This window comes from Dermacentor andersoni, chromosome 2, assembly GCF_023375885.2.
Source record: "Dermacentor andersoni chromosome 2, qqDerAnde1_hic_scaffold, whole genome shotgun sequence".
In the NCBI taxonomy this organism is placed as follows: domain Eukaryota; kingdom Metazoa; phylum Arthropoda; class Arachnida; order Ixodida; family Ixodidae; genus Dermacentor; species Dermacentor andersoni.
In genome coordinates, this window is record NC_092815.1 from 69,143,836 (window position 1) to 69,170,541 (window position 26,706).

Sequence of the window (26,706 nt, forward strand, 5' to 3'; positions counted from 1 at the left end):
CATCGATGCCTGGAGTCAAGGGATCTGACTCGACTTTGCGAATTGGATTTTGATCCAAGAGGAGCAGGATTCTGACTTTCTCACCAAGATACTCTAGACTGACGAGGTGAAGTTTTCCCGAAATTGCCAAGTAAATATGCCCAAAGCACACTGTTGGAGTAAGCAAAATCTCCACTGGCTAGGATGATCGCACCACCAATATCAGTGGTCTTTTAACGTTTGGTGCGCAATATATGACTGCACAGTCATTGGCCCAGTGTTTTTTAACAACACTGACTGGCAATAGGTATGTAAGTGAGTTCCTCAAAGGGCCGGTTGAAGACTTCTGCTGCAACATGCCACTAGCCCGGCTTGACGCAATGTGGTATCAGCGCGACGGGGCCCCAGCCCACACCTGCAGTCAAGCATGAGCATGGCTTGATGTTACTTTCCCAGTGCAATGGATAGGGAGAAATGGGCCTGTCTTGTGGGCGGCAAGGTCATCGGACCTCAACCCTCTTGACTTTTTCTTGTGGGGCTATATTAAGGATCACGTATACACGGCGACAACGACGTCTCCAGAAACCTTGCAGAAGAAGGTAATTGAAGTCTGCCACAGCATTTCACCAACGGTGCTCAAGACAGCGACAGCAAGCCTTCTAAGAAGATTCCAGCGTTGTATCGCTGCAGAAAGTGACTTCTTCGAGCACTTGCTGGGAAAGCGCACGAAAAATAAACGTAAATTCAGTGAAAGACGGCATCTGGTCATTTAAAATCTCTTATTCTACAATTTTCAGCCTTCTGAAAAGTGCGTTTTTTTAAATTTAAGGATGTTCAATTTTCTTAAAGCTATCGCAAAATGACGGACTTGTTGCTTCCGGAAGCACAAGCGATAACCGCTGCGTTTCCTTATCGCTATAACGAACTGTCGCGAGGGGAGCACAACGCTGGCGTAAATGGCACAGCTAACGCCTACGGCGCTGGCACAGCCCATGCGACAGCATGGGCAAGCGGCACCACGACCATCTCTGTTTGTGCGCGGAACGTTTGGAAGCAGTGCAATCACGACGTGCAAGAGGGCATGTCACGTGGTGTTTTGTATTTCGCGGGCATCATCAGTAAGCTGAAATATACACTAATTCTTAATGGATAGAAAGGCAGAAACTGTTTATCAGGACGTTTTGCAAACTGCTTTGCAACTTTCTAGTTGTATTCCTTTTCCTAGCTTCGTTACTTCAGAAGTTAGTTCATTAATCTTGACTAAATAATATCTAATTAAGCGAAAATACAAGAAATGGCGTGACACACTACATACAAAAGCAAGCAACATGCATTTGGTCGCGTCGTCTTAGAGTGCATCGGCATATCTTTAAACTCTGGCTAAATTTATCTGAGGCACCCTGTATACAGTGACTTTCGCTTAGATAACTATATTTATTGGAGACCTATACGTATATTTAACCCTTTAGTGCACAATTTCTTGTTCCCTCAAAATATTTTTCATGGAGTTGTAGGTAAGGATAACAGTAGCTGTACTCCCATGGAAACTAAATTTAGCGAATTTCTGTGGTTTGAATTTGCAGAAAAGGGGTATGTTGTGTATTTGCAACAACGTGCAAATAAAGAAGCTGAAGGTGAAAGATAGACTTAGCGCGATTCATACTCGGATGTTTATTTGCATGTGACAATCATTGGTGCACATATATGATTTAGTGTGGAACAAAAAGAAGCACTTGTACTTGCTTGTGCACCACACGTGGTTCCCACACTTCGTGTAGTACGTGGTGCAGATTCCCGTGCAGCCAGGAAGCAATGCAGTGTTTTCGCGTTATTGTCAAAATTTAGAAGATAGAAGCACAGACGTAAGGCTGTGCCCGTGATGACGCTACATGGAAGCGTGCGGATGCACTGCATCCTATTGAAAAAAAAAAATCGACCAGAAAACATTTGGCACACATATTGAACCGAAACGGATTTACACTCGTGGTTGTCGTCACTCCTGGAAAGGTCGCTGCGTTCACTATCAGGAGGAATTGCTCGGCCATAAAAGCGATTTGGGAGCCATTTCACTTTTCCGAAGGAAATAAATCACGTACACGTTGTTGCATTTGCGCAACATAGCAACGTTCCGTCGCCAGGAACAAAATATTCCGAGATAAAAATGTTTTTTTTTAATCTACAGAGTCAGGAGGATGTGGAGCTTAGCGTTAGAATTTTTTTTTGGCTTTGTCTCATGTAGAAATACATTTACAAGTGGCAAAACTTATCCGCATCACTGCTCGCGAGCGCGCGCAGCCTCCGCCACGTTTGTTTTGGTAGAAGATGCGAAGGATGAGCACAGATGGCAGCCCAAAGGGGCGCGTTATTTAGACGAATGTTGCGGAAATGCAACAACGTGTACAGGCAGCTTTAAACGGACTTTGCTTCTGTGTTTAATGCCGCTCGTCGGAATGTTGCGCAAATGCAACAAGGTGCAGTAAAGGGTTAAATATCTTGTGGCGAGGTTTTGTTGATAAATGCAGTGAACTTTGTTTTCAGTGGCACTTTGTTTGGCCTTTATCAACTTTTATCTTCACATTTGTGTATTCCTTGTATCCTCGTATTTCTAATTTGCAGGACTCCTGCTTTTTATATTTGATCTCTGTTGCGACTATAATTTCCGTGCAATTACAATACACGACTGGTGGCAGCGGCTCCTGCGCAATACACTGAAATGAAGGACAGCGTCATTGAGATTTTTCCCTGGCTGCTGCATATGTACAAAAATGTAAGCAAGGATCTTGAATGACAAAGCTTCATTAAAATATTTGTCCTCAAATCGTTCATTTCACGGCCTTTACATTTATCATACCAGCGGCATGCACTGCTTTGCTGATTTCGAACTGATATAGTTCTAAAGTTCGTGTGATATTTTCTTTACTTATTAAAGAGAGAGAGAGAAAAAAAAAAGACGTGGAATCATTGATATCGGTGAATGGCACAACTTTTTAGACATACGAATATATTCTTTAATGAAAAAATTCATATTTTACTTGTCTTGACAGTGCGTATTGTCCAAGAATTCGTTTGCAGCATCTTTGGCAATGCAGTTATTATTCATGTATTTGATCCCTCGACAAATTCTTTAAGGAGCGGGCCGAGCTCCAACGTGAGTTTCGGTGTATTACACAAAAGGGGGATACAAACCTACATGAAAACATGGCTATACACTAACATGTAAACAACAAGACATTTCATAAAACATAGAAGAATGTAAGTGGCATGAGTGCGAGAATCACATTTCTGAAACTGTCAGTATGTAGCTAGTCGAACTTCACCGGGTGTGCGTTCATTGACAATTTGATCCGGTAGCTAATTCGATATTTCAATCGCTTATGGTAAAAGCGATTGTTTGAAACATAGTCTGGCTTTGTAAACACTGTGCACTGCAAGAATAAAGGCGGCGGGATTTGCGGGTAGGCGAGATAAGTTTCTGATGGAGTTGACTTACATCCAAAATAATTCAACCAGTGACGTCACGGAGGACGTTCGAGCGCGTGGTAAAATTAAGCGGTTAAAAAAAAGATATTCTCCTATTAAAATGTATGGGATCTTGGCCTTCCAAAGTGTCAAAACACTGCTCAGAGTAGGTGGGCATACTCTTATCTAAGAGGTATTGCCCAAACACACGGCCTGCTGGCCACATGTAGTACACAGTATACAAAGCCCTTTTATGTGTCCCTCTATAACCTGCAGTTTCTTCGGCTCTACATTCTCTAATTCTTAGGTTAGACCATATTCAACCTAGATCAGGACAGGCCACTGTGCGGCCCGCGGGGACTTGAATACAATGTAAGCTGCCCAATATCTGAAGACAATATCCGGTCATGTATTAATTAAACAAAAGCGAACTTTTCACCGGCCACCATGGTGGCAAAAGTTTTCAAGTCCCGTAACAACGGTTATGCCAGTGCGGGGATTACGTCTCTTCCAGCAACTTTGTTTTTGTTATTAAATATTCGACCTCTTTATTAGGGCTAAGAACGATTAGGTAGTTGGAGCTGTCGCTTTATTGAAGCAATACCGCTTTATTCGATAGACGCAGCAAATTAGAAATTCTATACAAGTGCACCGTAATCAGAGAGATCATGCGAATAACGCCAGTAGGAAGGACTCGCAGGTAGCCAACTTCAATGTAAATAACTTACCGAGATCACGATCTGCAATGGGAAGAAGGGAGTAAATTTGCGCAAGTAAATAGTAAATTTACATAAGGAGGCTGTATTTACAAACGAACTGAGGTGTCTGTGCGCTCCTCATAGCTGTTGCGCATCGCCTATCTCCAAACAATATGCTGGGCACTATTCTTACTGTGGGCGACGTTAGCTTTCCTCTTGCCATGTTTAGCCGTGGTTTTGACCCCTGCGAAATAATGCACATGTGAAAGAAATATTAAATAAATTCGCATTAGCAGAGTACACTATAGGCTTGTCTAAGGCAGATATGCAGCGTTCAGTTTTTCGTTTTCATGTAATTTATGAATACAGCTTCAGGAGATGAAAGGGACCAACACAACGACAACTTTCGCCTATAGAAACGAAACCGAAGACGATCTTGTTATGCCAGTTTTTTTCCCCAGTCCTAAAGACATATTGAAGTGAAAAATTGGGCATCCTAATGTAGCACTTAGCTACAAAAGAAACCGGCACGGGTTTCTTTATGACATTTTGCGAGGCCAACTTACGACATTTTAAGATATTTTACGATGGGGTGCACTTGCGAAATTTTCTCAGTATCGCAAAAGTTTTATTGCGGCTGCATAATGCGTTCCTTGTCTCTTCGCCATGAGTTATGCCACGCCGATGCTTATTTAGCAGAGAATGGGGCGAACGTGTGGTTAAACATATATTTTTTTCTCATTTTCGAAAAGTCTAGCTTGTCCCTGCCGAGTGACTTCAAAGTGGTTCGGACAATCATGTGTAGCTCGATGGGGGTCGCCAGTTTGCCCCCTCGAAAAAGTAGCTCCTGGCCAGACTCATCCAAAGCTTAAATCGTACTCTTTAAAACAGCGTGGGGAGGCGCTCGACATCGTGGCGTTTCCGTAACCTTCATTTTTCACCAGGCAATTCCTACGTCTATAGTGACGCTTAGTATTTTTTGCGTGACAGACACGCGATGATGGGCATTGGTGTCGTAGGTCCGCAGCTACCAGGAAAGGACGCGATGATGATGATGATGATGTGGCTTTCCCTTTCGTATCGAGTGGGTGCAAGTTTTGCATCCTGGCCGGTATGTCCAAAAAAAAGAGAAAAAGGGCAAGAAAACTGCAGGAAGAAGGAATTGGAGTGACGGAGACAGGCTCTCAACGCGGATCACTGAGCGCCCTATGAGTCAATGACACTGGGTGCCTTCTCGTCTCTAGCGCTTCCGAGGCTGGGCTGGCAGGTCAACCACCACCACTGGCGTAGTCTCTTTGGTTTTCGCCACTACCGTGGATGTCGCAACGCTGTCTTGGCCCTCAAAGCCCAGTGCTTGTGGAAGAGATGCCCTCAAGGTGAGTTGGGGACACCCTAGCACACTGGACTACGACATGCATGCGCTCCTATACCAGCGCCACCGGTAGGCGTAACTAGCTCGGGAGGCTGCGGCCCGGTATGGAGTTCCTTCCGCTCCTTAGGCTTTGGCATTGAGTCGCTCTGTCTGGATAAATGAGGATATTGCGCCTATTTTTATCCCCCTTTCTTTCTTCCTTTTTTTCTTATTCCAGGACTTACCGCGAGGCGTAATGTACTAAAAGTACACAAAAGGCATCAAATGAATGCATGCAGCCCTGTTTGGTGCAGGTACTTCGGAAAGTCGGAGCCGCGCGGACCGACTTCCGAGTTCGTCTCTACGCATAGGGTAGCTATCCAGCGCAGGAAAACACGATCGCTAGCACACGCTTTGGATCGCGGGACGTCCACGGGCGACTTAAGCCTCGGAGTCCAATATGGGCGGACATTTCCTTCAGTTTCCCTTTGTAGCCAAGTACTTTTTAACACCGCAACTGATGGTGGTAAAGACAATTTGCCTTCACCCGTGTGTGGCATGCGGCTTCTTGTTGCAACCGAGCGTGTGTATTTCGGCTGTGGTGGAATTTCCCAACTTAATGAAACAACTAAGGGGACAAAATACATCAAAGGCTGCGACTGGTCTCCGACGTTTTCACTGTTTCTGAGGAGGTACACGTATTGTGCGACCCAAATGGTCTAATTTGCCACCGCCACATCATGGTATGATTTTTCTATGAAACTTCTTCGTTCAGAATGCGTCATAACACTACGGCTGCCACTAGTCATATGCAGAACGTCGTTAATTGGTCTGATAATTTTCGTTCGCCGACAGTCTACTTGATACGCGCTTCAAAAAATCCTGAGTGCGTACGTAGCCCCACCGCCCCATTAAAAAAAGATATTAAAAAAAATTGAAGAATAAAAGAGTTTGTGGAGGTTGGCTTTTTCACAAAGCGACTATTTTTGAGGAGAAGCCCAACTCATTCCTATATTAGGGTAACTCGGAGTCGTCGTATTCTTGATTGATCTCTTTCTCTGACATCGCTTTCAGTGTTCACATATAGGGAAAGTTAGTGAAGAGGATTCACGTCAGCTTAATGAGGCGCCGCACTAGAAATTGCGACAAGAAAAAGTGCAAGCTGGGAGCGGTAAGTAATGCTATGAATAACGCCGATTGCTTTAGGTTATAAAAGGAGATTAATGCGGCGTCAAAAACTCGCGCACTGTTGGGACAAATGGGGCGTGGAAGCAGCGGTGGGTGCTTTCACGTCGCATTAGCACGCGCTAAAACATGTGTGGCTGCCGTGTGTACTATTTGCTATTTCAGTTGTAGATTACGAAAGTGAGCGCATTTTTTTCGTAACAATGCCACTTGTTTCTAAATATCTCACTGCCACACTTGATGCCCCGACGGTCACTAAACACCGCCGTCTGTGAACAGAGCGTTGCAGTCGCAGTTCATTGAAGTTGAATTGACGTGACGAGCTGAATAACTTATTCAGTCAGCAGACAATCGCGACGTGACTGAGCTGCAGCATCGCTTACATTGAGCAACGTCGCGCTAGTCCGCGGACTGCATCAGCCGTTCTGTTCGTCCCGTGAGACTAGCTCAAGAGCGCTCACTATTCTCTTGAGAGGTGAGATCGCTCGCTGAGCTGTTCCAGTTGAGAGTAAGCGACTGACTCGAAGCGCTGATGGCAGTGGTGAACTGTCAGGGTGGAAGGATTGACGGCGATAGCGTCCGGGGATCCTTCAGATTGCACGTGCAGCGTCATACCTGGTGCCGCTTGTTATAAATTTTTACGACATGCACACGGCCACTTACGTGGCCCACGAATAATGACGCCAGGGGTTACGTTTTGTACCAAAAGCCGTCGTAGGCATTAGACGGAGCATGGACTCGAGCACAACTTTTATCGCGTACGCACCCAATGTGGCGGGTAGCCGGCGGCCCCTTTTCTTGGTGGTAGCTCTCGCTCTCTTCGTTGTCTTCTTCTTTACTCTCGTTGTCCTCGTGGTGGGCGCTTTTTTGTCTGCGCAGGCGAGCGAACGATCGCGTGGTAAATTCAGCGAGAAGAGATCAGTGCGGTTGCTTCAGAGTGAAGCACGGCAGTCTGCACCGTCACGGAAATTTATTTGTTGCAAAAAAACCTGCTGCCCCACGCAGTTATTACTGCAGAGGAAGAGTGAGTGAATACAAGTAATACAAGGTGAGGACCAGGAGTTATTCCTCAGAATGTAGTGTGCGATGTTACAGGAGTATAAGCAAGAGCATAGTCATCTCGTCGTCGTTGTATTTGGCAGATGTCACTTCAATCTGTGGCGCGATATGAACGCGTGCAGCGTACAATTTTTTCCCCCGCACTTATCAACGGGAGTGCGTTTAGTGGGGTAGTGTCCCGCTAACCTCTCGCCGTAGAACGAGATTCTTTCCCAGTGCAACGACCAATGTTTGCAAGCGACATATCCACCTCTACCTTATCCCCTATCATAGCCAAAAGACTGCGTCACGTTTCTGATACGCGCACATATTTTCCCGTTTTCTTTGAGCTTGGCGCATCTCGAGTGGCGGTTTCGTGTCCTCCACGGTATATATACACTGCAATCCCCGTGCTGTTCGTGTTAATGCTGTTTGTGCGCTGCACGCTAGACGTATGTCGCCGCCTCTTCTCTCGCGAGGCGACTGGCTGTCCTGAGAAGAAAGGCGCGTGGAGTTCGGCTTAAATTTTCACTTGCTTTGTATATCGCAGACACGACTGTCACTGGGCATCTGCGCGCCGAACTTGTTTCCTTGCAATGCCCAAACCGTGGGCCATGTGTAAGCAACCATTAGATGCTTTTGTGATGCTTTCCTCCAGCTTATCTGCTGGAAGCACCGGCGACTTGTACACTCGCCGGTAGAGCTAAAGTGGCTGCAGCCACTTCAACTTGGCGCTTGATGTATATCGATTTACCATATCTTCAGGCACAACTACGCCACCAATCGGTTTTTATGGTAGCAGCGATGCGCCCTCACTCTGCTTCTTCCGCTAGTTCACCTTGCGCTTCTTACGTTGCGTATAACAGCGCGTTTATTGCGAGTTTCGAGCCAAGTAAACCTGCCATTGGGGCCAGTTCATTATAAATTGTTTCATATAAACACGCCGTCTTACACAAAACCAATACAAGAACGACTTCCAAAACGGAGACGGCACATACATTACATAGACCGCGCGAATGTGTGGTGTCTGTCCGGTCCTGAAGTCATTCTTGTATAAATAGTGTGCATGCAACATCTCAGATGTAGCTAATTCTGAATGTGCTAATACCCAGGACACCACATATCATCACGCCTACGGCGCTTTTTTATGGCGACCATTTTTTCACCGGATTATCACTTATTTGTCATTCGGTGCTAAACGCCCCTGTCGTGCTGTCATGTCATTGCGTCTTTATTTACGCAGCTTGTCCACGTGCTAGTACCCTAAGATGGCGGCCACAATGACGTCAAAGCAAACCATTTATACGCGTTTACCCAAGCTAAGTAATCTGTTCGAGGCTAAAGTGGCGAACCAAAACATGTGCAGTTCCAGTATTCTGCTTTCACTTACGTCGTTTCGCCTTCTGTTCTGCATAAATGAAAGACAGGAAAAATGATGGAAATACCTGTAGGCAAATATTCCGCGTGACTGTTCGTGGTTATTCCACGCGTTCGCCTGAGGCGCGAGAGCTCAGGCTTGTGTTAGATCCTTAGGCTCACATACTTGAATGTGCAGCTTCATAGAAGGGAACCTTCCGGTGGTAGCCATCTGTTGAAATAAGTTTCAAGACAAGATGCAACTTCTTTTTAATCCTTTCAGAATGTCAGCATGGAAATAATTTTGCGTCTAGAAGACTTTTCTAAATAATATAAAGAATGGACAACAAATATTGTGCAAGAATACGTGAAAAAAAAAAAAAAACTGTGCTAAAGCATGCGAGACTCTTCGCGCGTGTTGTTCTGCTTCTGTCCCCGTTGAGGCTAATTCATTGTATTGACACAAGTGTTTCAATTACACTTCGTTCTTCATTTAAAAAATGACGTAACAAGAGCAAGAGGAACAAGCAGACAAGAAAGAATCTCTCAGTACGCCTATGCAGTCAGCGTATCTATGCTGTTTACTACATCATGTGAACGGTGGTGGTACTGATTGAACTGAGCCCATGGCTCTCCGTACGCGCAAGACAAGTAATGATGAAAAAAATGTACTGTAACAAATATAGCAGATTGAAACAGTGTGTAATCCCGTCTAGTCAGAGTAAAAGCGTATCACTTTTTGGTGGGACATGCTTTCAAAACGCAGAAACGTACCCCTGCCACGTCCACAGTTCTCAGTTTGGATTGTCCTATTAGTACTTGATATAAAAGAAGTTGATCATAGTCAATGCTTACAACGCAATTAAGTATCAAAAGCGGCAAATCAAGCAAGAAGAAACTGTCAGCCAATTTAACATTGCGATGTTGGAACGTGCTTCCCGCAGCTATACGCTGAATGGCATGAGTGGAATACTTATACTCCAACGGTGTAACGCACAGATCTGATACATTCCTGATAGCTTACACATTCCTATAGAATAGATGGAACTTACCTCTTGCCTTAGCGACACGGTAATCTGCAGAAAAATACAACACATCGTAAGTGATTTCTGCCATGACTTACGTTGCATCTTCATTTGCGGTTACGTATGCTGTGCCCTACTCGCGTAAACACAACTTGTTCGTAAGCAAACGATCGTCCTGTATTTAGCGTCAGGCAGGCACAAAGGGTTATTCTTTTGCATGGGGATCGGGTGAAAGATAACACGGCACAGAGGAGGGCTGCACTTGACGTGCGCTCGTATAAAGCTTTGTTTCCCTTCTTTCGCGCTGTGTTATCTTTCGATAACATCTCCGCAATATTTTAGCCCCTTACCCGGCAATCAACTGAGTGCGGTTGTTGTGAACGCCCCGGTTTCTCGCAGGAACGATGCGAGGAAGTTCGTTCGATGAATGGTTTAAGTGTACGGCACATGAAACATTAAGAAGTACGGGGGGGGGGGGGTATTCTGTGAGTCCACCTAGTGGACTGTCCGTTTCGGCCGCTGTTTATTGGATGCAGCTGCACGTTTGACGAGGAGACGAGCAGCCCTAGCCAATCATCATCGGCCGAAATGGACAGTCCACTAGGTGTACGCTTACAGAATACCGCCCCAGGAGGAACGTTGGCTCTGCAGTATACTAGATTGTCTTAGATTGTCTTAGATTAGATTGTATTAGAAGCTCTGCAGCGTCATTATGCGTCGCTTGGTATCTATTTCTTGAATAGACGTTGAAGGAGTGGAAAAGGCATGCTGACTTGTCAGTAACTCAAACATGCATTCTTGCTTAAAAAAAAAAAAAAAAACACTGTGGTTATTGTGAACCGATTTTTTATGACGCTGACAGGGTATGCCTATTTATGACTTACGGAACGGATCATCATCGTTGAACACCTTGAAATCTGTAACGAGGAAAGCAGGCAAATTACAAGTTTTGCCGCCAAACTATACAAAAGCGCGTCTCGCGAAACTTCAAAAGGAAGGAATATGGCGATAATTTAGAGTACAAGGCTGACTAGAACGCGCGGTCGGCAATTATTTCTCGTTCTTGCGTTGCCGCAGCAAACAAATGCTTTGCCCCACAATCTTACAGTCTTGCAGCGAAGCGTCTAAACAGTCGCAGTTTCTGTCTTGGTTTTTTTAAAGGTAACATGTTATCAATCCAAATAAAAAACTTGTCATTACCTCTTTGTTTGTTTCGCTTAGCACTGCACTATAGGAAAGTCTTCATTCTCCAAACCAGAAAAGTATAGCGGTTTAATTTAAATAAGTGACAAGGTGAAGTCGTAAGTGCGATGTTCTTCGCCTCGGCATTGCACAGGCAAAATATTTTTAATAGTGTGGAAAAGCGGGGAGAAAAGGGAGGGTAGGGGCGGGGTTTATTTCTTTTGGTTTACTATATAATTAGCTTCTTGCGTATCAAGTTTCCCACTGCAGGTGCTTCGGAATACGTAAACAGCCTCATAACTATTCAGAAGCGCAGACATCTTGAAAACTTTGACGTGTTGCACAATTCTTTCCTTTCCCGGATTTCGCTTCAGCCTACGGACAGGGCTAAGCTGCATTATCATTATGACAGTCACGTTGTCCGCTTGGGTACCAGGTTGCGCTGCATGCATTTTGCGCGGGTTTAGAAACTGCGCTCGGGTCCTTATCTACAAACTGTGCTCTTCGCATGCTTGGCGGCAACGCCCCTTAGCCCTCTGCCATTTCTGTGTATTTTTATCAGCTGGACACGCAGTAACTGTGATAGCGATCCTATCATCATTTAACCGACTCGGCAACATAGCCACCGTTTTCGCGCTACAGTAGGCATTGCCTGCGAAAGACGCCTAATTTACTACTCCGACGAACGACGCGAAGGGGTCCCACGTGCAAGCCTGGAAGTCGCAGGCATGTGCCTTCGGCTTAAACAACTCAACTGCCCCTGACAAGGAGGAAAGAAAATAAATGAATTTGCTTGCCATATTGTCTGGGGCGATAATCTGTGCATAGTATTTAAACTCTTTCCCGCTAGAACGCTCGTGGCCGGCAGTGTTGCTTTAAAAAGTGTTTAGTTTACCCTTGTCGAATTGAGGGATATTTAGGTACATATTTAGGAGGCCCCCTCCGGGTGAGAAATATTGTGCATGACTGCGCTTCGCACAACCTTTTTCAAACGCTGAAATACTACCACTTGGATCATTTCAGCGCTTGAGAACGCATGAATGAACGACGGTCTTTGCGTCCCACAAGCGCTCGTACACGAACGCAGAGTCAGCGTCTGTGCACTGTTCTGACAGTGCTGCTAAGACAACAAATTACCCCTATCCTTACACACAGGTTTCGCAAAAGTAGACGGAACGTAGGTCGCAAGATGAATGCTAGTCGTGTGCGCACCCTGTTCGACCTCGCCTTATATTGGCTATAAGCACCACCGGCCAGGGTTTTCGTTAATCAACCTAGCTTCGCCGACACTGGTCGCAAGGGGTGCGAAGAAAATGCGACGTCGTTACAAATAACAACGACGCACATTTCGTCACTCGCCCGAGTGTTAGTCACAGGGACCTGTCTAGCTCAGTCTCATGAAATGCTCGGACTTGTGATGTCGACAAGCAAACATGGCCAGCCATGTGCAGAGCATTCACACTTCCACATTCGGACATCTTGGACACTTCTGCCTCGGAATAAGTGGTCGGAAGAATCACGGTGCATGTTCATCGCGCTCTTCCCCACTTTGCTTCCACCACTCGCGTAGGCTGCGTGTTCTGGCGCTATGCTGTTAAATGTGGAAAGGTTCAGCGCACAATGCCTATAAATGCGTGAACTCCGGCTCGCCTCCGCGCTGTGTAGCGCCTATTCACTACCGAGAACGGCACCCACTGCTCAGGCCGAATCATTCAGTTGAACACCTCACAAATACCGGTGTCGATTGCAAGCGGCATTGTTCAAAACATTTTTCTTTCCCAAACAACGGGGATGTACAACCTCCTTCAGAGTTGGACGACTACCTTATGACTTGTAATTGTAAGGCAATTTGCGAGGCTGCGATGTCCTAATTTTTCTCACTATACTAACAAGCGAGCTTCACTGCAGTAAGGATGTGTTGAAGAAGTTTACTTCCAGGAGCAAACAGGTGGCGGTGTCTCTCGCATCACATACAACCTTTCATAAACGGGACAGAAGCATTCTCATTAAAACACATGAGCCGGATAATAATAAGTATTCCGATAGCAAGGTGAATATATATGGAGGAGTGTGATATAATGAGATATTTCGGTGGCATACGCACCACTGGACTCCGAGTCCTCGACCGACACTAATCTCGCTTTGGGTGGTGGCGCCCCCGGACCGGCTGGTGCCGCTGACAGAGAGAGAGAGAGAGAAACAAAAAATGTAAACGATGTTTTGACATGGCAATTCTTACAAACTTGCGCTTGGGGAAATACTTCACGTGCTTATCAGAACGCGTCACAGCAAGAAAAAATGAAGTGGCTTGTAGTAATACAGACTAGAAGGGGAAAATTTGTTACTCGCGAAACTGAAACACAATTATTTTTCTATAGAACTGCTGAGCTTGTATTAACCGCTACTACAAATCATATGGTAAACAGAAGGAAGCTGCCAGGGTATCTTTTTCTAATTTTGCACTAGCTAATCTTTTGCATAAGAAGGATAGGGATGGTTATACTAAGGAATGCAGGCTTTAGCTGGTATTTAAAACGTTAAAGAATATCAAAACGCAGTGCTCTATATTGTGGTGTCTGCTCTTTATTTGGTTAGTTTAATGTACCACTAATGTAGAGTTTAAGCTGCTAGGCCGGTTTTAATTTTTTTTTTTTGTCCCAGCATGAAAGCCGTATTACACAATAAAAACACCGCACGCGTAACATTATTTTCCGCATACAAAAAGTTGGCTTCAGCACAGTGAGATCATTCCGAAAAGTATACTTCCAAGATGCTACTTGCCTAAGCATTGCACTATTTATTGCTACAAAATAATAAGCGTTAACAACACACACACGCGGCCTCACAGCATCTTCCTGAAGCGCCCCGTGACTACACCATTGGAACGATCTCGTAACGCGATAGACCACTATGCAATTTTCCAGCATCGCTTACCTGTTGTAACATTCTGGTTGACGTCTGAAAAGGAAAGGAAAATAAACACGGCGAGTTTAACAAGCTAATTGCTACAAAACGTCAAGCACATCGCTTGGCGTATTGCGTTGCACTGCCAACTTTGCCTGTCGGGATCCCTCCGCGGTACTTGTTAAATGCGATTTTCGAATAGCGTGTTAGAAGATTGGCAATCACATTCTAAATCGTTTGACGAAAGTACACCGACAGGGAGCATGATTGACATGCCTGTATATGTTAAGGCCTTCGCAACAATCCGTGCGTGACTCGCCACGAGTGCCATGTATGGAATAGTGAGGTTACAGCAAGAAATGTCGTTTCGACGTTATCCCTTCCATTGTGATGTACAGATAGCCCAGCGTGGGACTTGACTTCACGGGATATTCCGACTCCGAAACACGCCCCAGGTTGCGATGCACTGATGGTACGACTGATTTGCACTATCTTCGGAGCAGTGCCAGCCAGCCCCACTGAGAAGCTAACAGAGAACCAGAACAACGCCCCCTATAACAACGTGTTCATTATTAACAGCTATGCTCGAGCAAATACTCAAGCTTCTCTTTTCACAAAGTTCGAAATGAATCGTGAAATGTGTGCTTAAGGCTTCGGCAGACTCATCATTTCTTTTTCTTTTTTTATTTCCGCACACAAATCTTCTGATACCCTAACTCCTGAGCGGACACCCTGCAGGTCTTGCAAGAAGTGTGAGCCATATCACGCACGACTGGACCTACTTGCTCGACCGCACGTTATGGCTCTCTCATTCCTTGAATTATGAAAGAGTTTACGGACAAGCGCGTCTTCGTAAGAAAAGTTGCTATGAATATAGTGTAGAAAAAATGTGTGGTTGGTTCGTGTGTATTAAATAAAAGCTCGTGCGTACACTTATGTTTATGCAACCACCGCGTCGAATGATATCCATCGGAAGAACGCTTGAAAACATATCACGATACATTATTTTCGCCTTTCGACTAAACTCGGGAATATATAGACAAGGACGAAGGTCTCTGTCTTCAAGCTATATACACATTACGCGGTAATACCGCGAAGGCTAGGCAACATACAACATAGACGATATTAACTTTGACATTTCGGTTACTGCCATGTCGCATTTCTAGCGCTGAACTCTGTATTTTATTTCTTTATTTTATTTGTTTTATTTATGGATGCTGTTGGCCGCCTTGGCCGTAACAGAGTGGGTATAGCAAATTTAAACATCGAATTGAAAAATCAAACAAAAGTAGACAGAACATGTGGAAGAGAGATATGGTAGACAATATTTTGGATAACATGTTTGCCACACTATTAATGATAACGCGCGTATAGGATATGACGTAGAAAAACACTACGGGATACATTTTAAAATATTGTTATATGCCTGCATGAGATACAAAATGCATATTTCACACACACACGCACACACAAAAAAAAAAATGTTACCACGTTCCTCGAAAGTTTCAGTGTTACTGCAACGTAGAACATACAGTGGTAAACAGTTCCATTCTTTTATCGTTCACAACAAAAAAAGAAAAAAAGAAAGGAACACGCGTACACAAAGAAATGCGCGTGAAATTTCTAACGTGCAATGATTGCTTGATCTGATATTTCTAGTTCGTCTGGAAACAATGACGTGGCGTGCTTTTAATATTGAGATAGCCTTTCGATAGCCAGAAATGAAACTTAAGTCCACTTAGTTTCCGGCACTGGATTATAGTGTTCCTGTATATGCCCCCTGTATATGCTCCCGCAGGGAGCAGAGTTGCGCATAACTTTTCCAGCGCCGCTCGCACCGCTATTCGCCGAGAGCTACAAAATGACGTCAAATGTTCAACTGCGTCGTGCGACGCCAACTTTGCGGAGGCGATGCCGAATCGTCGTTTCCGTCAGTGCCATCGACATTGCAATAAGCGGACCGTCGAGCGTGCGTTGCATTCGTCGGCTCCGGGCTGCAGGTACGTTATTCGACGATATTAGGTCAAGGACCTCGGCGAAGTGTTACGAAACATGTCATATTGACACTTGTATTGCAGTATGACGGGATGCAACGCACCAAGTTGCACAAACCTCACGGAAGCTGGCAAAGCTTTTTACGCGGTGCCGCGCGAACGGGCAGACGTGCGCCGGCGACGAGTATGGCTACTGCGCATCAGCCGAGACTGGCCGGCTCCGAAAGGGACCAGAATATGCGAGATGCGTTCTCCTTATTTACATTGGTGAGTTTGCCTTGTTTACACTAAAGCAACATTTATCTCTAGTGACACCCCCGTTAACGCTGAGATGCGTACGGGTGGCATGAAAGGTTGTTCACTTGTACGCTTTTTGGCGTATATGTGAGGCGCGACACAGACGCGGGACAAAGAATGAACGACATGTCTGTGTCGCGCTGCACATATACGCCAAGAATGTTAACTTACCAACTAGCCCAATTCGCGGTCTTGCTTTTACGATTGTTCCGACTATGCGTCTCTAGAACAGTGTTTTCAAAACAGAGTAAGTACTAGAGGATGCAATTTGCCTGCTGCACCCTGGTATTTCCCTACTGTTTTTAATTTTTTGTCGGCGTTCTGATTTTTCCATGTAACGTTGATTGATGTGCTAGTGTTCATTGTTTTGTAGTTACCGAAAACATCGCGTGCTCCCGCTTACAAGACAGCTACATGATAGCTTCAGCATTTACCGCCCGCAATATCTTGCTTGTTCGATCAGCCTTAGTCGAGGTGAGCAATGTAAAATTATGCCTGTATGTCTAATAAGCGCTGTGTTATAGCAAATTGACCCGAGTAGTGTGAAAAGATCAAGAAATACATCTCATACCACAGTCTGCAATATGTGAATAATTACTTTGTAAGTTCGCTAACTTTGCAAGTTTGCCATCTTGATGTGATTAGTACAATAAAAAATAACCTGTTGTTACTCTTAATAGCTTTTCGCCTATCCAGTTGCTCTGAATTCTGCCCCACAAGGCTCTAAGAAACAGCACTCTTGCCCTTCTGCCTGTAGCCATTGGTCATCCATTCCCTTGTACGAAATAAATTTGATCTTGACGCTCGTCCATCTTTAATCTTTTTCCCCTTGAAGGTTTGCTGCTACAAAGCAGCTGGTAAGTCTGCGGTATGAATGAATCGTAAAAATAAACTGTGCACAAAATGCGTGCATGTGAACATTTGAAATGCTTTTAAATCTACGCGTAGCTGCTGTGAACGACGGTTAGTGATAAATGACGCTGTGGTAACTGTTCCTGACATTACTACAGGCACAATATTTATCTTGGCAACGATCAGTCATCGGCTGGTTTCGGCAACCAAAATACGCTCACATAATTGTCCACCTTATGTGTGTGACGCCTTATTTAAAAACCCTTTAAAACATTTCTTGCCTTCCAGTCTCGGTGAGAAAACTTCATATGCATGCTGGAAAACATTGCACTGCCTTTTGTTGCATGCTACAGTGCGTTTGCACGCGAACGTTTGAGCTGTTTGAGCCACGGGCATAGTCAGGATTTTATTTCGGGGGATCGAGGGGGGTCCTACTTCTTACATGTACGTTGGTGCGTGTGTTTGTGTATGTGTGTATACATGTGCGTACATACAAAATTTCGGAGAGTTCGAACCCTACCCCCTTCCGGCTAGGCCAATGGTTCGAGCGTAGCCTACATTAAAAAGTGCCACCTGCTCAGCGCTTGCGAACAATTGGCGAATGTAGCTCGCGACCAGCAGACAAAAGAGCAAATGGAACACCGCACGGCATTTGCCTCCTACACGCGCGAGGAGTAGCTTCACTGCATAGCTGGAACATGCTGGCATACCTATGCCCAACTATGCTCCCTGCGGGAGCATATACAGGGACACTACACTTGACTAGTGCAGGTGAGTCAAGCTATCGAAGCATTTCAGAAATAGTCAGTTCGAGAATATATAAAGCTATAGAATTATCCTTGAAGCTTTCCTTTGTGTTTTTCTCAATTTGGTTAATCCTGACTGGAACGAATCCCATTAGATATTGGCGTATTATAACGTTGATCTAGTGCATGTTAAGTACGCGCGTAGCTTGCTGGGTTTGGATGCTAGCTTTAGTTTGCGGGGAAGGAACCACAACATTTTTTTTTTTCGCAGCTGTACAAATTATGTTCACATGGGGCATCCAGCTTAAGTCTTTCGAAATGGTAACCTTTAGCCAGCATTCGAGCTGCAAAGTGAAAGTACAAATGCGCTCGACATCTAATGAGTGTTTGGCTCGGCGCCAACGTGCACGGTCACTCAGAAACGACCAGTTGATAAACTCCATATCTTACAGATGACAAAGTTTATCGACCCAGGTCGACTAGAAAGCTCGATTCATTAAAAAGGCGTCCTGCGTCACGATACTGTACAATCTTACCCGCAAATGCGCTTCGTTGATTTACGAGTGCATGAGGCAGCTTACTCACTCATGCGTATCGGACGTGGCCAACGCACCTTTGTGGAAGACCGTACGCATAGGTGCAATTTTTAATACTTTTGTGCAATTGGCTATAGACGGGCGCGCACTTGTGTGTGCACGTACGTACCGAGTCGCTGCTTCATGAGAATGGACAGACCGATGACTCCGCCCACCACCATGACGACGATGACGACGCTGCATACGTAGACCACCGCATCCGGCACCACGGGGTCATTCTTGCCTGGGGCCGCCGCGCCGGGCGGCGGCTCGGCCACTGACATCGACATCTCCGTCCTGCGAGCGTCGCGAGCGAATGCGACAGTAACGTATCGAATTTCTTAGCGCATCACGGCAGCTACCACGCGACCGCTATACCATGCGACAGTGTTTACGTGTGGAGCATCCTTCTCCGTTCAGAACAGGCCAGAACCAGTTCCCGCCGATTGGCGAACGCAAATAAAGCTCAAAAACACGGTCACATGTCATGAGAGCTATTGCCGTGACAGTGTTACCGCGATTCATTTTTTCTTGATCACAGACATTCCTCTGGTAGCTCCGCCGGTGACTGGTCAAGAGTGCATAGGGAGGCAGCCGTCTCACTTTCCCTCTTTTCCTGGATGTGATACGCCAGCGTTTACATTCACCACTTGGAACGACTCTCCCAGTCTCGAACCGCTCTTCCGTTGCATCAATGTAATTTGCCCCTTCCTGGCGCATTTGCGCAATTTACGTGCGTTGCGATGCGCTAAAACTGCCATGCGACGCGCCACTTGTCACATTCACATAAACGCCGCTACGCACTCCATGGCTTCGTTTACGTGAATTCAACGCGAGCCTGCCGAGTTCAGTTGAACGAAGCCACGGAGTGCCCAAATCCATTCTTGAGAGCGACGCGAATGGGTCGAGCTGACGCAGCCCGACGCGACTGCGTTTACGCGGGTCTCGCCAGATAGCTTGTGCGGGTGAAACCGCCCCTTACTGGTGGTTCGACAGAACTCGTCTCGACGGTCGTTCGGCCTGACCCAGTGTAGAGTTTACACGAACTTGACTAACGACTTTCGGTTAGACAAGCTGACTCGATCTTAACTCTATCGGGTTCTTGCAGCATATAGCTCATGTAGCGCTTGTACGTATACGTGCGCGCCCATATTGTGGGATTGAGCAGTGGTTGGAGGTGACACGCAGTGTGATGATCATCTTTGGTTCATTATTCAAGTGCTATCGAAATATGTGCGCTTTTCGCAGCAGGGCGGACTGTCCATGCTTTTGCTCGAGAAAGGTTAAGGGGATTCTCGTTAACGCATAGGAAATCGAGAATGGTGGCGAGTGAACGAGTGCAAATGATTCAATTCGTTACCTTTGTATACAGAATCGTATCTATGACAAAATGTTAACGCGAAGAGAAGTTCACTGTGAAAGTAACCCTGCGTATAGGACTCTGCTGTAACGACAGCGAGCCGATGATGAAGGCCGGTATTCAGAAAGCAGTGCTGTGAATACGCTAATCCGGTTTCAAAGAAGAGGCTCTAGCCAATAATTATAGCGTACATCACTACAAGTAATATCAGTGATTGCAGTCGGCAGGTGCCAAGCAGTCCTTCTGGACAAAACGCTGTGCTTCCTAACTTGCCAACGCACTGCCTCAAGATTTACACGCCGCACCGTGGACAAGTACTTTTCCGGCTGCTGTCTGGCTTTGCCCTCAAGCCAGGCGTGTATGCTAGAAAATTGGCAGACTTGTGCAAGACGTCGAGCAGAGGCAAGTCGGCAAGATGTCTACGCTGGCGATGACGCACATGGCCCCTGCAACAGCGGCCACAGCTGCTCCGACTGCGAGCAACCCCCAGCGCCAAACACCTGATGGGCGAATGTCCGGTACACGAGGCTGTGCGGAGAAAGCGCCTTCGCCAGGCAGAGATACCGAGCTACGAGGAGTGGATCCGAGTCTAGAGGACCGTCGCGCAGCGCTGGAGTGCCCCATGGCTCCAGTACAACCGCATCCACAGCGGTTGTAGCCATCCAATATATAAAACATTTATTCAATCAATAAATGGTCAAAATGTTTCTCAACCTTGACCTTTGTGTCCTGGGGCCGCATTTTGTAACGATCCATTTAATAATTATTTTTTCTACTCTCCGTCGTTCCGTGCGACGGACCTCGCGGAGATGACGGTGGCACGGTGTCGTCGGAGCCAACGGAGGAGGGTGAAAAGAATGAAAAAAAAAATTCTATGAATTGTTAGAAAATGCGATTCCAGAATCGCTTATATCGAAGATCCCTCGTTTAACTAGTCGAACGAGGAATTTCCCTCGTTGACCAGGGAAATCCCTTGTTCCTCTCGTCCGGGACGGTGGCGAACACGAATGAAGCATTCGTAAAAGCGTGACCGCGCGCTTGTACGCAACTGCAGGCCGAAACAAGTGGCACGGAACAGGAGAGGAAGGCTCACAGAAACCAGTAAAGAAGAACCTAAAAAAATGATCAGAAAAGCCGGAGCACGTTGCTCTTGAGAAACCCTGGAACGGGTCTCCCTTCAGCTGACATGGCACACTCAGCGAGGCGTGCAAATGCAAGTGCCGGATATTGCGCGCACGTGACCTCTGTTTGGGAAAAGAGGCATGCATTGAGTTTTGTCACTGGAACATGACTTCCCTCGCGCTCAGCAGCGCTTCTTAGCAATACGTTTAGATCGCGAGAGGGAAAGTTCTCATCCACGTGACTGTATAGTGCGAAGCTACAAAGAGAACTGATATTTGGGAAAGTCATTTTTAAAGCTTCACCAGATGCACAGCGCAAGAACACAACGACGGAAACAAAGACGAAAGGAGGGGCGTTGACCCGCAGCTGAGAACTTAAATTGAAATGAACACACGCTTTTTACACGGTCACGTCACGTCAACTCCCAAAAAACGCTATACAAGAACAGCGCCAACAAATTCTCAGTTGCGAGTCGTCGCCCGTCCTGTCGTCTTCGTTTCCGTCCGCGTAAGATGAAGACTACATAACATGAAGACTACATAACATGAAGACTACATAACATGAAGACTACATAAGATGAAGACTACAAAGGAAACCCTTGCGGGTTTCTCAGAGAGAAAGCTTCGCAGTTAAAGAAAAATTCGTCCTGGTTCAGAGATCGAACACGAGACCAATGCCTATCTCCGGGGTGATCGATGCACCACCTGTGCTAACCTGGAGGCTGGCAGGTCGCAAAGGCGAGGTCGAATTAATCTGCGACTCGAAGCATAAGGACAGTGAATCAGTTTTTCGGGAGCCCGAAAGGCGTAGCTTGTAGTTTCGTGCTAGAGTCAGGTGGACGACAACTTTCCCTTTCATGACAGTACCGCTACCTTGCGGGCCTGCGAAGAACTAGTTTGCCATACGTTTAGATAACCTTTACACAGAATGCGTAGATTACGCTGCGTCCCCGATCAAGAAAAAATAAAATACCATATGCTGCCGTTATTCATAACCAATAATTCTAGATAATCGTATTCGACATCCTACAAAAACAACAACAACAAAAAAGAAACGATGATCTCACATATGACCATATGAAGTTATTGGACAGGAATGCCATGGTAATATACGGACAATTTTATTAGGACATGTCTTCCCTTTCCTGCTTATGGAGAAACACATCTTACGGAAAATAACGTTCTGTTAATTAACATTGTAATTCATTTCTAGCCATATATATAGGATTAATAATTGACCGTGGCTGCTCTATTGTCACACAGTCTGCAGCTATACGTCTATAAACTTTCGACAGTTTTGTGAAAACTGTTTTTAAGAGATGACGAATCTCTAAACTTCCCAATGCTGGCGAACTCGCGTCAGAGGACGCGTCGCGCCTTCCAAGTAGTCGAGTGGCTCGGCTCTTGCTGCTTCGGAGCTCGTTTGAAATAAGGCAAAAAAAAAAGAAAAAGAAAAGAAAGAGAATAGGAAATTAAAATTTAAAGTTGGGGCTGTTTCCCAGCAGCTTTCATTTTATCTCTCCTTTACTGCCCTTTTTCCTAATTTTATTTCTTTAACGCAGCGTCGCCGCCGTCGTACCGGCTGGTGACACTCCGCCGGTTTTCCGCCTCTCGCGCGACGTATATCGAACTGGCCCGACGCAGTGCCGTTGGGAGGCCCGACCGGTGGCGGCGCGCGCCTCTCTTAACAGGGAGCGCGCCCTGCGCGGCCCCGGGGCGAGAGTTGCGCAACTGCAGCACGTATAGAGAATGTGCCGAGCGCCGCGGGGGATCTTCTCGCGAACGGGCAATCGAGGTCGCCCCGGCGTCGCGAGCGTGCGAGCGAGCGAATGCGTGACTTGGGTTCCCGAGCGGCGGCGGCGACCGACGACTCAACGGTACCGCCGCAAATCGGCCGCGGGACAAACGCTGCGGCGTCTCGGCGAACGGTTGCGCGACAGGGCGGCGACACTCGGGGCGACCGAGTGGCTTGACGCGGCCACGAAAAAAAAAAAAGCATAGATCGCGCGCGATTAAGGCAGCGACCAGATGAAACGCATTTCCGGCGGGTTAATCTTTATTTTTTTTTATGTTTTGCGACGTGTCGTGTCGCGTCGGTGCGTCGCGGTGTCGCGCGGCGCGATGACCGCGCCGTTATATCGAGGCCGAAGTGTATGTACACGTGCCGTGTGCTTGGCGATTAGCGCGGACACTCCGGAGTGTTAGGAGAGTGCGTTGGCACAACGTATTGCCCGCTCTACCGTCACCGCTACCGCTTTCTCCCGGCTGCTCATATGCACGATAAACCCCGACCCTGGGGCAGGCGGTATCGGTAACTGTATGACGCTTGCGCTATGCCGAAATGCTATGTTCTAAGCAGTAATAGGAACGTGATAAGAACGCCGACACGTGACAAGATGTTGGGTGCGAAGATGTGTACTTACATCTTGGAAGATTTTTCTGCAACAAAAAGAGAAAAAAATGACTGAGCGCTACTAAATAGGTTGTATGAAAACTGAAACTTACACGCATGTACAAGGCGAACGCGCTACTACTCTTTCTTGCAATAAATAAATAAATAAATAAATAAATAAATAAATAAATAAATAAATAAATAAAGCATTGCTGTCACATGTATTCGCATTCGATCAGCGCGTGTTTATATCTAAATCTGACGCGGCGCTTCATGGAGAAAATCGGCAGCGCCGTGGAGTGCCGTTAATTCGACTACGTGGACTTTTGTATAGTGCTCATTCGCTTATCTTGGTCATTGCGGAATATATCGTGTGTGATCTAATTACTGCTTTTTTACGTTAGTTTTTCAGCACCACAGTGCAAACAATTATCGTGCCGTAAATTATCACACAATATTGCATTTTGTGCCCGTAAGATATCTATTGTTTTGGCAGTGGCCGTCATCTATACACTGATGCATTGTGAAATAGGGCAATCGGAGAAGAATACTGTTGGACCCATGCCCTCCCTCTCTCCCTTGCTTTACGAATAGAAACTCGCGTGTCCGAAATGACACATCGCGTTGCATTTGCCAACCACTTCCTTTTTATTCGGGCGCATAAAGAAAGGGTGTCCTAAACAGCGGATGGCGCCGATTAAGCCGCACCTTATCAAGCATCAAGGGATAAGGGAAACTAAGGTGCAACTCTGCTTCATGTTACGACTGTGGATAAAAAAGGGCGTTCCACATCCGCCTCCATGGCAGATGTCGAACATCCTCATGGCCCCTGAGTAACACACCTAGAGCTAAATACAGTACGCATGTACTGAAGTACTCAAGAAGGTATACCATGGATGAAGAGACTGTAGTCGTAGCTAAATTGGTAAAACACCGTACGCCTAATGATGTGGTCTCAATGTTGGCGGCAAGTTTCATATTCATCCATGTTATATCGTGCATATTGCTCAGTACGATAGCAAAGGAGACATTACTCAGTCACCCCGTTTATTCCATTGTCTTCATTAAGCAAAAAAAAATTATTTCTTAATTTCAGTTGAAAGAACAGGTCAATTTCCCCTGTGCCTTGCTGAGCTGTCTGTTGGATTAATGCGCCGTGACGTCAAGCAAATGAACCGATAGCCCGTACAGTGAAACGGGTACGGGGACAAGCAAGTCGTGGCGCTCAGTATCGCGTCCATGGCTTCGTCGAGCGATTCGTGTTACCAATGAAAACAATGGTCTACTCGCGTCACGTTGCCGTTACCGGTAGGCAAGCCTCAATGTTATAGAAAGTTCTGCATGCTGAGCAGCAATGGAACAGGGTGTACGCAGGGCGCCTCGACACTGCGTCCTCGCCAAGGGCGGTGACAAACGTACACTCCCGCTGGGACCCAATAAGCCCGCAATCTCACGGCGTCGCAGACGCTAAAGGACAGCAGTATCGCAAAAATGAGCTTTAATGGCTCGTTTTTCGTCCTTTGTGTAACGGTATCCCCAGAATGCCCAAACGCCGTTTCACGTCAAGGTAAATTATAAGGAATGGATCACACTTATTTGTCATTCGTAAAATAACAATAAAGTGTTATTTGCATTATATATTAAGGGTTACCGTAATTAGTACTTGATTTTCTAAGCTATCCAAAAGTGAAACTTCGCTCCGGCGTGTCAGAAACACTACTGCGGCTTTTGAATTGTTTCACGCTCCTAAATAGAAGCGTCAAACAGCGTGTCAAATGCGATACATTGGGCTGTTCGCGGGGAAATGCTAACCGGCGTTCCGTCATTCATTTCGAGCTTAGCAACATGATCTGAGCCTGTTCGTAACCCCGCACGGGAGCGCGGTTGCGCGGGACCTGTCAAAGACTGTCGCCGCACTTGACAGAGAGCTTCCGTCGAGCCAACCCCGCAGCAGCGGGCGACGGAGACACTTACATGGCGACCGTCGGAGTGCAAGGGTGTGAGGCGGCGCTTGGACGTCGCCGAGGGGTCGTGCGGCGGCCGGTCGGGTCGTCCTTCTGCGGGCGCGAGACCGGCAGGGGCTGCGTAGCCGAAAAGGGGTTCGCGGACCCGAAGCCAGAGCCGCCGCCGTGAGCTCGTGCCATGCAGCACGCGTCGGCTCGCGCCACCGCTTCGACGTCGGCTTCCTCGTCTCCGTGGCCGCTTTTTTTTTTTCTCTCTCTTTTCAACTCGTTGTCATTGTCCGCGTAAGTTGATTTCTTTATATACTAAAGCTAAACGCAAGAACGTAAAAAAAGATGCATTTGCTGAAACTTGAACGAATGAATGCCGAGGTTTTACGTGCCGAAACCCCCGATTTCATTTGATGAAATCCAAGCTCCCACTTTTTGAATTTCGCGTCGAAACGACAACGTTGTATACGTCGGTGGGACGTCACGAATTTCAAAGCTTGTTCCCGTGTTTCATCCGTTATTGCGCAGTAAATATTCTCGAAACTTGCTAAGTTTGGTTTGTGGTTTCGTTATAATACAAGAGATTTGTTAGAGATAGAAAAAGAATTAGTCGTTGGCGTGATTCCTAATGTCATGGTGGTCTGTTGCGAATACTTGAAGGTGGCGTCGCTGGCTGCCTTTAGTTTTTTAGTCTTTTCTGGCTCACCATTCCCCTTAGTGCGAGAATTATTTTATGGTATTGAAGAACGGTAATTTACTAATACATATCACACGAACTTACTCTTCAGCATGGCTTTATCACAGTGCCCTTAGTAGCGTGTTTGATACGCTGGAAGGAGTCTTCACTTGTGTATATTGTTCAGCAAATTAATAAGTAAACGATTACCACGGTAATTATTTTAGTGACCTGTCCCATCCTCGTCTTTTATTATTATTATTATTATTATTGTTATTATTATATAAATGTACCCTCCATGACCAGAACTAAATGTGAATATATAAGTTGTGTTACTTTTCTTTGACGGGGAATGGTGTTTGGGCTTTGTGGGATCTCCTTCTGCATATACTTCTCTTGGAATTCGCACCTCGTTGCTGACATGACTAAACCGATTCTGATTCCTGTTGGAGGGTTAGCTGACACCTTCACGACACGCGGCTTCAGCCGCGCGTGGTGGTGACAATGACGATGTGATTCCGCCGCCGCAACAAAGATCATACAGAAGTGCTTCTAGCCTGCAGT

At 46.2% G+C, this 26,706-nt stretch overlaps 2 protein-coding genes and 1 long non-coding RNA gene across 4 annotated transcripts in view; 2 read left to right on the forward strand and 1 right to left on the reverse strand.

Annotated features, from left to right (window-relative positions):
* LOC126541909 (uncharacterized) overlaps positions 1-26,706 on the forward strand; it is a 162,657-nt gene that overhangs the window by 15,569 nt on the left and 120,382 nt on the right. The window lies entirely within an intron of this gene.
* On the reverse strand, positions 342-25,764 carry LOC129387661 (uncharacterized). Its single transcript, XM_055077012.2, has 13 exons — positions 25,489-25,764; positions 23,546-23,561; positions 18,772-18,938; positions 14,208-14,231; positions 13,378-13,449; positions 10,976-11,008; positions 10,119-10,142; positions 9,254-9,298; positions 9,101-9,118; positions 7,439-7,543; positions 4,330-4,380; positions 4,167-4,178; positions 342-394 (listed from the first exon to the last, which is right to left on the reverse strand). Coding segments are annotated over exons 2-13 (606 nt in total). The 5' UTR covers positions 23,548-23,561; positions 25,489-25,764.
* On the forward strand, positions 16,047-17,277 carry LOC129387662 (uncharacterized). Of its 2 annotated transcripts, XR_008614852.2 has the most exons (3): positions 16,058-16,177; positions 16,256-16,438; positions 17,165-17,277. It is a non-coding gene; the product is annotated as an uncharacterized lncRNA (long non-coding RNA). The 2 variants fall into 2 exon arrangements; XR_008614851.1 differs by having other exon boundaries at positions 16,047-16,438.

Excerpts from the sequence above, each read along its gene's own strand:
- LOC129387661 (XM_055077012.2), bottom strand. Across the intron at positions 13,450-14,207 it reads CAACCAGAATGTTACAACAG|CGGCACCAGCCGGTCCGGGG; the intron begins GTAAGCGATGCT and ends TCTCTCTGTCAG. Across the intron at positions 11,009-13,377 it reads CGAGGACTCGGAGTCCAGTG|ATTTCAAGGTGTTCAACGAT; the intron begins GTGCGTATGCCA and ends TCCTCGTTACAG.